The 14087-nt window shown below is 33.6% G+C and overlaps 1 protein-coding gene across 1 annotated transcript; it reads right to left on the bottom strand.

Moving 5' to 3' along the window:
- Window positions 1-2387: 2387 nt before the first annotated feature.
- On the bottom strand, window positions 2388-12635 carry LOC141450878 (hemocyte protein-glutamine gamma-glutamyltransferase-like). Its single transcript, XM_074121749.1, has 15 exons — window positions 12628-12635; window positions 11968-12087; window positions 10202-10408; window positions 9751-9881; window positions 9533-9665; window positions 7800-8032; window positions 6684-6840; window positions 6191-6409; window positions 5958-6117; window positions 4842-4939; window positions 4569-4741; window positions 3679-3802; window positions 3435-3595; window positions 2940-3076; window positions 2388-2686 (listed from the first exon to the last, which is right to left on the bottom strand). Exons 3-15 carry the CDS (start codon window positions 10398-10400, stop codon window positions 2545-2547), a joined length of 2067 nt encoding a protein of 688 aa, XP_073977850.1. The 5' UTR covers window positions 10401-10408; window positions 11968-12087; window positions 12628-12635; the 3' UTR covers window positions 2388-2544.
- Between the last annotated feature and the right edge of the window lie 1452 nt (window positions 12636-14087).

Here is a 14087-nt window from a genome sequence, read left to right on the forward strand (position 1 = left end):
TGCTGAGAATAGACCCAGCGAAAATGTCTAGACTCTTCTAAGAAACACAGGTAGCTGTAACAAGAGGAAGGGGTTGTACCTATAGAAACCAGATTGAAATAGGAGGTTGGGCTAAGAGAAGCCTTCCGAAAAATAAACTTTGAGAGGAGCAAGAGGGCGAATTTCGCCTCGAGTGGGTGGATCAGGTTGTACAGAAGAAAACCTCACACCGCTTTGGCTGTAGAAGGGCTAGATGAAGAGGAATAATTAAATTAAGGTGTGTCAACAGTTGTTGGCGCCCAGGGCCATTTTTTTTGTGACTGTCAACCTCAATAGTGTTTTCTCACTACAGACAAAACTGTTCATCAACAGTGAGATTGAGAGACTCCTATGTAAAGTATATTTTAAGTGCAGAATCTTTACTAGAACCCCGGAGTTTCTGTTAATTACCTTATTTCGAATATAAACCTAACGCAGCTTATTTCAAAAGTAAAGTTTTTCACAGTTTTTATCTTACTAAACAAGAGAACAAAATTAAAACTAATTGTAATGGATTCAATGAAATCTATAAGTCCTTTTCTATAACTAGTTCCTCTTGAAACATGTAGTGCTTCTACACACGGAAGTTAAAAATATTAAGTTTGAGCTACTTTAAATCCAGTTTTGATTGTTTCGTTCGTAAACAACGCAAAGACAAATACAAAATAGTAATGTATAAAAAGAATGAAGAAGAGAGATCTACCTTTAAAAATATTATTAATTAGGTAGTTTTTGTTTCTTGTCGATTATTTCCTCTTCGAAAATTTGACCTAAACATATTACTTCTTATTGGAGTTAGTAACAAAGAGATTATTTCTCTGATTTTCACGAATTTAATTTCTATGAGTTACTACATTAGAGTAAGAAGAAAATAATGGACATTCGATGTGGTATATATCTTTGTGTTTGCCAACGAAGAGATATACTTACATACATATTTGAGTATTTTATGTGTTTGTGCAACTCAATATATGTTTTTATTTGGATATTGATCGATCGATTTATTATTAAATTATAGGGCCATTCTTTTTTTTTTTTGTAAATATTTTCAATCTCTTTTTACTCTTATTATCACTAATACAGCAATCAACTATTTTTTTTTGTTAGTGCATTTTTATTGAGTAAATTTTCAGTTTATAGCAGAAATAGTTCTGAAGATTGAATGGATTTATACTGCTGCCCCAAGTTATTTAATAAAAACAAAGCATCGAAATAACCAATTCAATTCACATCACAATCTTCTATTTGATGCAAATAAAAAAAAAGTGTAACCTACTTTCATTAACTTCTGAAAGAGCTTTACATCCAAATAACGATCCTACTTGATGTAGTTAGGGTGGTAATTAGGGGATCCAGAATGAATAACGGAGTCAAGGATAATCTATGTGAAAGTCAACAGCTATAATATTATAGGTACAGGAATTCTAAGCAGACAGCAGAAGGCAGAAAACGCCAAAACCATCTTGCCCAGAAAAAAATGGTTAGATATTTCTGGATCCTTGAACATTTATAGATTGAAAAACTGATGAACATGCAAGGGAAAGGTCTAGCACAACATCCTGTGAACTCTAATCGGCCCTAATATTCTTGAAACGATACAGTAACGAGAAACGAATGATCAGGAATTGAAAAGAGAATTGGAGAGGGTCTAGGCAAAGGAAAGAGGCTGTCGACAAGCCAAGAGAAAGAAATAAAAAAGAAAATTAATTCAGACTATGCAAGGGACTTGTTAGATCTGGTAAAGAAGCATTCAAAAGTTCTGGTGAGTAGTGGTGCTGACTGCGCTTGCTACTGTTGCAAGGGAACTAACCAGATATCTGAAAGAGGAAACGACAGTATCTCAAAACCAACTCCAGAAAAGTCCCTATTTGGACAACGACAGCCTACAAAGCACATCCAAAGGAGGATGGCTGCGAGGATGGCCACTCCCAGAACTCCGACATACTGAGTTAAAAAACATGCCAACATCTGGTTTAGGGCCGTTGAGGCCCTAGGTCTAAAGCTGTAGACAAATCCTAAGTAATTTAATTAATAAGTGTAATATACTCACCTGATTTGTTTTCTTTTAAACTGTGTACAAAGAGACCAAACATAAGTGTTTACTTGTTTGCAATATTTTTCTGGGATTTTGAGTTGATGATATCGTGGATGATTGTGTCAGTAGGCTTACCTACTCGTATTTCTGAATTCTGATTATTGTCATCAATTCAATAATCAGTAATCAGTATTCAATAATCTAAATATTACAAAAGGCAGCTTAACATTTAGTTTTACTTTAAAAATCGATATATTGCCGCCGTGAGAAATCCAACTGATGAAAGTCTTGGAAATAGTTTACATCCATTTTCTTTTTAAGGCAAAATAAAATCTCATAATTTATGTGTCATATATTTGTATAATGGATAATCTCTTCATTAATATAGATAGTACGTTATAAATCATAAAATATGCAATTATAATTATTTTGAGAATTGGAGACAAAAATATAGCAGAAAATAAAATAATAAACGAGTAAATTTATCAATTTTAAGAGGTAACATCAATCAAAGCAGAGCCCATTATATCTTGCAATTCTTTGGAATAAAATATTGCAACCAAAGTTAACTTTCCTGATGTGGATGGAGTCACTGTAGCCTCCATTTTAAAATTCTCCTCTGGAAGCACGTCTCTGAAAGTGAACAATATATAAATAAATACCATTATTAGAATTGTAATAAATATTCACTGTGTTTTTACCATTTTTTTTAATGGAATCTCTAATTCCGGAATTAGAGAGTTTAGATGATCAGAATTTGTTTAATGTTTATCAATTCAAGTCTAGCATGCATAATTGGAACCTTATTGCAATTACAAGTAGTATAACTTCGGACGGTGCTAACAGTCGAAAACGCCAACAAAAATTTTTAAAAAATATTAAAAACCTAAAAGAGTTTTTCTGGTATTTTAGGATCCCTGGGCCATCAAAAGCTAGAACGCATTCAGTCAACTTCTTCTTCAGTGGATTTTTAAGCTGGAAAACAATTTTTCCTGGTTTGCCCACAGAAAGACTTCCGACTGCCTGAAAAATGAAACAAAAATAACTTTTCAATGTTTACCTTTATTTCCAGAGAGAGAAATTAATAATGGAGTAAGTAAAGTAAGCAGGGATTAACTTTCAACTACCAATTAGGTGCCGTCGAGGGTTGAAGCAAATTCTTAACTTTTAACAATTTTCTAACAAACAAAAAGTTGGTAGTACATGCGCGATGCGCACTGGAAATCTCCCACTTACAAATCCACAGCTTTACCATCCCTTATTAATTAATATTGTAAATTATCTTATTGATTATGGAAATAACTGGATGCAGAGAAGAGGCCCAAAGAAGAGCAAAAAAGAAAGAAATCAAAGTGTTAATGTAGATGTTAACAGAAAATACCTGAATGGTTAAAGTAGGTTTTATAACTTGGTAGTCTTCTTCTCCGACAAAGGTTTGTTTGGTCTCATCCACAGTAGCAATTAAATACAATTTCATAAGGCTAAACTCGACTAACTTATCCACGTAATCTTCTGAAGTAATATTAGCTTGGAATTGTTTTTCTGAAATTGTTAAATTAATGAAATTATTATGGAAACAACAGAAGTCATAATTAATTATTGTCTTATAAGTTAATTAGGTTTACTTTCATTCGGTGCAAGTTCAATGGTTTGAACAATTTTTTTAATATTGTTTGCTTTGTTTCCATTATAGTAAAGGCTAAACAAAGTGAAAACTAGTTGCACTTTTCTTTTTTCTCCCACAGTATTCTAAAAAATAAATTGTATAAAATATTAAGCAATAAAGGAATAATTATGAAAAATAAATAGTAATTTGTTTGTTTGTTTGGGGTTTTTGTAAGGTGCGCAACAACCTAAACAACCTTTGCACCTAAACTATACTGTAGAATAGACACTTTACTACACAGCCTAACCTAGTCAATCTGATCGATACAAACCTAACGGTTGGCCTAACTCCTATTTTCTTCTAACCTAACTAACTAATGTTGGGGTGGAGTACTCGATATTCCTCGCACCCCATAGAGATCTAACCTAAATTTTAAAAAAACCTATTTACACATTTATATGTACACTCATATACTCATCTTATTAATTACATTCGTCCTAATAAATACAATCATCCTAATAAATACAATCATCCTAATAAATACATTCATCCTAATAAATACATTCATCCTAATAGTTATATTCCTATATATACATTGAGTGGAGTACTCTATTTTCCTCTCACTCATTTACAATCCTAAATCTATTTACATTTACGCAGCCCATTCATACGCGTGCCAGGGTGCCAATCCCGACACAGACCCACCCGTCCTAGAAAGCAGTGGCTCCCGAGAAAGTGCAGGAAGACGTCCTGCGAGACAAGAAGACAAAAGTTTGCCACCCCTGCCCCGACATTGGCCCCCCCCACACCTCTTTCACACACACATTCACACTGCCTAACCTACTCCTTCCTAAATTGTTACTATTATCAAATAGTAATTTAATTAAGCAAGTAAGAAAAAAAAGTTACCTCTATATCCAAAATAATCGTAAAACTTTTGCCTATGTGGATTTTTTCAATTTTAGAAATTGAAAATTTAATTTCTACCAGTTGTTTAGCATCTTCTAATTCAAAAACTGCACATGATCTTGAACTACAATGCATTGCAGCTCTTAGCAAGGCCAGACGTTCTTCTTTTGTGCCTAAATATTTAACAAATAGTCTCTAATTCAAAGAATTAAATATGTATGCTTCAATTTCAATCAAAATTCTTGTTTAAAAAAAAAAAATATAGTAACAAACCTTCAGGATTCTTGTACTGGTACATAACATCATCTCTATCTCTCTCCCCACTTGGATCAAAGATGTGTGGTCTTTTAGTTAACATCTGGTATCCAACACTAAAACCATTTTTAATGAATCAACATACCCACTTTGTAATAAGCCAAAAAAAGACATACTTTAATTTTAATTTTTCATTCTTCTATACTAGCGATATAAATCTATTTATGTCGTATAGTTTTTTGTGATCTTTATTTTATGGAACAATCGAGGGAATTGAAAAATGCGATAGGTCCACAGTGATAGATATGATCTAATTGAATGCATGTTTTTCGTACTTCGGGCCTATTTAGGTTATTCGTAAGAGTTTGATTAATCAGATTGACGCAGATAATATGTTTTTTTAGGAATGACATGTAAATGATACGAACCCATTACTTCCTTATTACTTTAGTAACAGCAAGGGAAAGTACTGAAAATATGTGATGTATCAGATACAGTAGCTGTTAGGATCAATAGTGAAGGAGACCTAGCTTGAACTACTGCAAATAGAAATGGTGAAACGAGAATATAGACAATATAAAAATGGGAAAGGTAAAGAAAAAAAAGTTTAAAGAGGGAAATGTCTGGCAGAAGTTCGTGAACCAGATTTCGGGTCTTCCAGAAATGTTGTTGTAAAAGATATACAGAGGTGATCAATAACGTGGATGTTGCACTTAAATCAACATGATAATGAGTATGACTAAGTTTTTCTGGGTACGCTCTTCACCTCACTCAGGGCAATTTTGTGCATTTCGAAACTGGTATTTTATTGTAATGAACCTACAAAATGTTTTAGATATATGTTCACACTACTTTGTTTTAAGCTTTATTTTAAATTAAAGTGTCTAGGTGATTAAAACGCCTGTGGCTTGGCGATTTTATCTGTATTGAAGAGAGTAGTTAATCCTAGAGCTTACTTAGACAGTGTTACTGCTAGGTAACTTCTGCCCTGAGTTAGTGTTCAATGTTGTTACTGTTACTAATTGGGCAGATAGCGCTAGTGTACCTTTCAAATAATAAAAATAATAAATAAAATAATGCTGATAGGAAATCTGCCTTTCAATTCCGAAATACTAGTTTTTTAAAAGTACTCACTAATTTGTAACCGTTTTTATTTTTTTAAAGCCAAGCAAAGCTTCTTCATCCACTTTCCAATCAACTAAATCAGCATTAACTTCTGAAATTTTTTCAGGAACATCAAATGCGTATCCAACTTCTCCACGCTTAATAGCTTCTAATGATGAAGGTCCAGTACCTGAATGTCACAAATTATAAGAAGTATTTCTGACAAAATAAGTATTTACTTTTATTAATTACTGGTTACTTACTCATCGTAGGATCAACTGCTTGCCATCCGCCATATCCCAATGGTAGATCTGGACGTGCTAACCATACATCAATCCAAGCATGGAAATTCCAAAGCGATTCACCTCTTATTAATTCACCAGCGGCGTCAAAATACTTATCAATTGTTAGTGATTCATCGTAATCTTGTGCAGAAATTATATTAGTTACCACTCTAGCTGGTATCCCCAGGGCACGGCAGACTGCAATAATAATAATAAAATAGGTTAACTAATTACTATTTTTTCGACTACTCAACTACCATCCATGACTCAGACTATTCTTATTTCTGTAGAGGTCCGTAACATGTCTCTAGGTATTCAGACTAAACATGTCCAATAAAGCATAAGTGAACCACTTAATTGTATTCTATGAACTTTTTAAAATTCGCCTTACAGACCAAAAATAAATTCGCTTTCATCCGCAACAAAATTTGAAGAATAAAAGATATTTTCTTTATAAATTAACTGTTCTCACCTGAACATCCAAGCGAAGCGAAAACCCAACACTGGCCATATTTCACCGGCGAACCAGTTATTGAATATTCTTTCAAAATTGGTGCAGATCCGGTCCACAATGAAGGATTGGTCCCACCTTCGTAGTCACCACTCCAGTTCCCTTGAAGAATTTTTCCCTAGAATGATTGATTATTATTATGATCATGTTAATGACATTTGACTTACTCTTCAGATTATCTCTTGGTAACATGATAGGTAATTGAGGGAACACTTTCGGGATAGCCTAACATCATATCTCCCTTCAAATCTCAAAAACTCTGACAATTTTCTCAAGGTTCTAATATAGGCATTTTACTCAAACCCCCGAACGTCACGAAATATTTTCTTCTAAATTACATTATTCATTTAATTAAACCGTAACCCACTTGAACTTAAAAAAGTCATTTTAGCATTTCCCCCCTATCCCCATTCAGCTCCAGAATGTGTATTTCCAGAGAATACTCGATATTAAAATTTACATTACTTCCCCTTGCCAGTAAAAGAAAATAATTTTTTTTAAACGGTTAGCGTACTGGACTCCCACGCGGAGGTCTCGGGTTCGAATCCAGCTGCTGACCCTTAGATTTTCTCTTCTTAGGAGCTTCTGACAGCTCACTGTCCGGTGATGGACAGTGTTGTATGTAACGAGAGAACACTGTCCGGAGGCCGGCAGTGCACTGAAAAAAGCTCCGGGCGCCAATAACCTTGTGAACCCGCCTTAAATCATTAAAATAATAACAATAATAATAATAATAAAATAAGGAGGGAAGGGATTAGCTATGAGGTTAGTATACTGGATTCCCACGCGGAGGTCCCGGGTTCGAATCCAGCAGCTGACCCTTAGATTTTCTCTTCCTAGGAGCTTCTTACAGCTCACTGTCCGGTGATGGACAGTGTCATCTGTAACGAGAGAACACTGTCCGGAGGCCGGCAGTGCACTGGAAAAAGCTCCGGGCGCTAATGACCTCAGCTGTTGATGCGCCCAAAAAAAAAAAAAAAAATAAGGAAAACAACCTCGTTTAATATTGATGGCATTTCTTAAATTAATTTTTAGAGAAAGATTTTATGAATAAATTATTTTTTTGGAAATAGTTACCACTCCTGAACATGCTCTGGACACATAGATTGGGTCACATCTTTTGTTATACGAAAGTTCTTCCCAAGTTGGCTCCAATACTTTGCGACAGATAGGCAATACATGTGCTTCAAACTGACCAAACAACCATTGGCGACCTACGGATGACACCTGATTACCAACGTACACCTTGCCAACATCATTCATTACGTATTCTTCCAGCAGATGAGTATCAGGCATATACACGGTATCATCTACAACAGTACAAATACTCTAGTTATTCCTTTTTATTCTTTTTACAAGAATATTCTGAGCACACTTTCAAGTGTAAGTACGGGCTTAAAAGATTTGCCAAGATAAAATAGAAAATAATAAAATATCCATTAGCGATCATCGATGACAAATTAAAGCCATTCAATGTCAGAGATTCCCTCAGCTTTTTACAGAATTTTTAAACTACTACTTTTAAATGAATTTTAGGATCAAATACTGAGACGAAATCATAAGCAAGGCATGCTGAAAAATTGAGAAGCTAGATTCTCGAAGCTAGAGAAGTATGCCTTGCTTATGATTTCGTGTCAGTATTTTATCCTAAAATTCAATCATTTAAAAGTACCAAGAAGAGAAAAAGAAATTGCAAGTGTTCCATGCCAGAAGATATAATCAGCATACAGTAGGAGTAGGTCTTTTTCATCTAGGTAAAGTTTTTCCTCATCATTCAAGGCGTTGACAAAAATATATTATTCATCGGTGGCTTCTCTGACACATTGAACTAATTGTATCGGGCTCTAATAAATTCATCTGGATATTACATAATTGTAAGCAACCTTTTTTTAAACTAATATCATTTCATGGCAGAAATTAGTTTCTACCTCAAGAGGTTGATCATTTGTTTCCCCTACTGAGGAATCAATCGGTAACCCACATTTCTTTGTTGATAGCATGCGCCTCATTCTCTTGATGAATTTCGTTAAATTCTTGGGCAAACTTTCCTTCCATCTGTTCTTGGGGCGCCCCCTCGATTGCACCATATTAAACTTTCCGTTCAATATTATTTTTCTTGATAAATATTCCGCTTCCAGCAGTTTCTTCCTATTCTAAGAAGAGTTCTTGTCATATTAAATTGATTTCTTAAAATGATCTGTCTTACTGTTCAAAAGTATCTGCTGCAAAGAAGGGATAATTTTCCTTGCTCTTTTTTCTAAGAGGTGTTCTTTATTCCCATATCCGTTACATTAAATGGATGTTCAAGTGAATATCTAAATTTTACGTTTAAGAGGATTCGTAGAAAAATTTCATTTGTTATGGTGGCGTGAGTATCCTTAATAAAGGGTTTTATTCCATTGCTAAGTTTTTGACTGAGAAATTTCCTTTATATCCACATTAAGTGGATGATTTAATGGTGAATAATCATTGAACCACAAAATGATTGAAGGCAACAAAGACGAACAGAATTCTAGTTCAAATTATTCATAATTTTGTTACTTTCTATCTTCCCAGATTCAAATTAATTAATAAATAAAAGAATATTTTGAACTCCTATAAAATGTGAATCGCTTTATTGAACCATTAAGAAGTTAATTTAATGGAAAGTTTGTATTTATATAAATTAAAGAGACTTGATTAAAAACGTTTTGAAGATAAGGAACGTTTACATCTGGGAAGATAATATTATTTTACAACAGAATATATAATCCCATAGATGATTTAAACGGTGTCTAATTAAATTATTTGAAGAAAATTAAAATATTTACTCTTATTCCATGGATTAAATAGTATGTACACTAAATCTGGATGCTCATAAGTTGATCCACCAAGACGTGATCTGAGATCGAGTTTAATTTTAATTGTCCACGCTCCGACAGCGCAAATTACGGGAGTTTTCATCTGGAAATTTCATGGATTAAGAAAGTTTTAATTTTTTATGTTTGAATTAAAAAATCAAATAAATTTGAATAAATGTGAGGCTTACTTTTAATTTTAGAGATTTTCCTTCATTTTTGATGGTTCTGAGAGACCACACGTTCGGATCGTCGGCCAAATCTTCGCTATCAACCAGCCAGGCACCACCTCTAGGAGACTGAGGTTTTTTCTCTTCATCTTCTGTACACCAATTAAAGAAAACGAAATTTAGGGAAGTAATTGTTTGTATAATATCATTAGTTATCATTTTACTGGTCTCATTCAATTTTTATGAATTATTTTTTGCCAAAGTTTCTGGCCTACCTTCAAAGGCTAAACATAGGTAATGGATATTAATTATACATCAATTAATATTTATCACAATACATAATTCATATAAAAGTTTTAAGAATTTTAGCTTTCATAACCTACTCTTAAAAACTACAACTTAAAAATTAAACAGTAATAACTTACTTCTTCATGCATATTAATTTATAAAAAGAGAGAAAAAAACAACGCACCATAGTTAAAAATAATCCTTAATTTGTCCACTTGACTATTGAAAGAACGGTTGCTAAATACAATTTCCAAATCAAATTCCTGTCCTCTTCTGAATATAGCAGTTGGTGGGCTCAAATGTACGGCTTCAAATTTGTAAGTGTTATGTGCTTTAGCATTTTCCAAAGGATATAAGTTCACTGAACTCACTTTTAATGCCATTTTTGTTTCTGTAAAAAAATAAATCCTAAAATATCGAAGGTGAATAGGCCAACCTCCTTTTAGGATACAATACAACCTAATCCCATATATTAATACTAAATCTATTTGATTATTATAATGTACTTTTTCGTAAAGTAATGTAAAGTAATCGCCTATTTTTGAAGCGGGGCTAAACGTCAAACCATTAGTTTAATTTATTATTTATAATAAATACTATTAGTTGAATGTTTTTACTATAAATATTTAAACACAATATGTAATATTGCAGTACGTGCCTTTTATTTTGAACATTAGATCAGGGCAGTAAATTATTGTTATACGTTAAATGCACAGTGTACAAGATGTATGGTAATATGAAATAATTATTTTTTCATTTTAAAAAGAATTTTGGGTCATAATGCAATCTCTTTATTGATGAGTTTGTTTATGAGAATATGTTTATTAAAGAAATTACGCAACTTGTTCACTTTAAGCTGTAAAATAAACTAGTGTGTATTTTAATTACTTTAATAATTAAGTAATTACTTTCAGCTTATTACACTGTGAAGTTCTCGGGTAGCTCCTGGAATGAGAGTGGCAATTCGGGGAACGGTATCTTGGAAAGCCAAGAAAAACAAATGACATCTTTCAAAAAGTATAATATAAATACATTTCTGATGCTAGATTATAAGAAACACATTTTAAACCCGCACATTTTCTTCCACATTCAGGTGGCTCTACTGGTTTCGAAGTGAGACACTTTATAGATTTTCTTGTGTTTTTATTTTTTGAGTATTGGTACTTATTGTCTGGGATCCTGAGCATTCAAGACAAAGCCTAATGAGACGTCTGGCTGGAAGGGTTCCTACAGTACGCTCAAAAGGGTATGAACCACATACTGTTCATCAAAATGCCGCAGTGGTGCGCCAACTATCGGCTCACCCAAAAAATGCCCGGTACGCGGGAGCTGACCGGTCAACCCATGTGGAACCTAATCTAATCTAAATTCTGTCTAATTTTTGGATTAAAAAACTATATTTAGAATGAACACTGTAAACTGACGTGTCTATTCAGAGGCAAAAGAGATGTGCAATTTAAACTAATCTTGGACGTGCAATTTGTTAAATAATACATATACCCTACTTTACAATTACATTTTTTTACAGCCTTATATTAGAAGTTTTTCCATACATTTTCGTGGGTGGGGTTCCTCCCTTTATCAAGGGTATGTCTGCGCTTCCCTTTACACCTGGCGTAGACATTGAACATTTTTTTTTTTTAAAGTATTTGTTATTTTTAAGAGGAGATTTAAGAATTTAAACTAATGTTAACTGAGAAAAATCAACATATTTAGCGAATACCCATAATTTTTAGTAAAAATACTATAAACTAAAGCAATGGTTTAAGGACCGGGGATCATCTTTGACTTTTTCTAGTGTGTATTAAACGTTTTGGTGCTTAACATTCGCCTGATGCGCTCCTTTCCTTTACTGGGATTAATGTAAAATATGTACTTAGATACAGGATAAACAGTTTATATATTTATAGTTTGCTTGGTATAAAAAAAAACATATATATTACTACTTACCCAGAGCGTGATTTCGATCTGGAATGTTGATTATTTTTGGGCTGCATTTAAATACATTTGTTGATATCACTTTAACAACCACATCCTCTTGGTTTAATTTAATAGCAAGAAATGTGTTTCCTGTAATAGGTGGCACATTTAAATGTAAATTTAGTGATAATACATTTTAGTAAACAATCTCGTGTGAACAATCACGTGACTTTCTCTTAAATAAATTATCTTAAATCTTATCGAATGCACTAAAAATATAATTTACAAAATCATTGCACATGTTCGCTCTCAAGTTGAAGGAAACGTACTCATATCAGAAACCTACTTAAATTAATACACCGAAATTAAAATAGAGTTAGAAGAAAACATACTCTTTTTCTTTTATTAATTTAAGGCGCTTCAAATTCTGAAGTCAAAGGCGTCAGGAGCTTTTTTACTGTACTAACATTAGGGAGAAAATTGTCTATCACCGGACTCCCTCGGAATCCCCGTGTAGAAATTTAGTGCGTTGTCCACTGAGCTAACTTGTTCCTCATAACTAAGTTCACATAAAAGAGTTTGACGCTGCTTAGGAAATGGTGGAGAACTTGTAAAGGTTGCTCTGTTTTGACGCACTTTTGGTGAAACGGTATTCTTGTAACTCGGAATTTTAGTTAGAAATATATTTACTTGGTAAATATTAGAGGAAGCAGAACGTACATCATGCTGTGAAAATCGATTCGCGAAAATAAGTTCACTTCCCTAAGAGCTACACTTAAATAAACATTCATGGTTAAATTTCCAAATAAAAATAATAGCTCTTCATACAAATTTTAATAACTTCAATGTAACCACTTCCAACAAAATAGCTAAAAACTAAAATATCTAAGGGAAGGGATTAGCTATGAGGTTAGCATACTGGACTCCCACGCGGAGGTCCCGGGTTCGAATCCAGCAGCTGACCCTTAGATTTTCTCTTCCTAGGAGCTTCTTACAGCTCACTGTCCGGTGATGGACAGTGTTGTCTGTAACGAGAGAACACTGTCCGGAGGCCGGCAGTGCACTGAAAAAAGCTCCGGGCGCTAATAACCTCAGCTGTTGATGCGCCAAAAAAAAACAAAAAAAAAAACTAAAATATCTATTCGCTAAAGTAACCTTCCATTACCCCAAATACTGAACCTGCAGTTTTCTGTAAAAATAATGAGAAAATTCCCTCTTTTTCTGATGGTTTTACCTTTTTATTTATCAAATTAGATCAACCCATCAGGTACAATTCAGCTTTAGCCTTAATATTAACTAAGACTTTCATAAACAGCAAAATTCTATTGAAAATAGGGAACAAATCCTACTTTTTCCAATGGTTTCTACGTCTTATTTTACAAATTAGATCGACCCAATATGTACAATGTAGCATAGGCTGGATATTAACTACTAAAACAGCAGCGTTATACAGAAAATAGGGAACAAATCCTACTTTTTCTGATGGTTTTTACTTCTTATTATTCAAATTAGATTGACCCATCATGTGAGAACCTAGCATTGGCCTCATTATTAGCTATCAAATACTAAAACAGCCGAATTCTATTGAAAATAGGGAACAAACCCTACTTTTTCCAATGGTTTCTTCGTCTTATTTAACAAATTTGATCGACCCAACATGTGCAATGTAGCATTGGCCTCATTATTAACTACCAAATACTTAAACAGCAGCATTCTAGTGAAATTAAGAAAACTTTACTACATTTTCCGATGGTTTCTACTTCTTATTTAACAAATTAGATCGATTCAACATGTGAAACCTTGCATAATGTAGAATAATAAGGACGTAATTCTTTTTGAATTGTAGACAATTTAAATGGTGAGGTGGGAAAATTCAATTGATACCTTCTAAGTTTCAGTAAAGAAATACTTAAGGCCTTTCCTCCTGAAAACAGAAGAGATTTTAAAATAAACTAGTGAGACTAATTATTTTTACCCCGTAGGGGGTGCAGATTAGCTGTTCCTGGGTAGTGACACCCCCAGAGGTACGTCAGCACACATACACAAACACATTCATACATATATACATACATACACATTCACACACACACACACATATCACACATTCACACCCAGACTTTCAGTGAATTACACGCGTACACTAGGGTCTT

This window comes from Rhodnius prolixus, unplaced genomic scaffold (genome assembly GCF_049639745.1).
Source record: "Rhodnius prolixus isolate KJV_2025 unplaced genomic scaffold, Rpr scaffold_8, whole genome shotgun sequence".
Classification (NCBI taxonomy): domain Eukaryota; kingdom Metazoa; phylum Arthropoda; class Insecta; order Hemiptera; family Reduviidae; genus Rhodnius; species Rhodnius prolixus.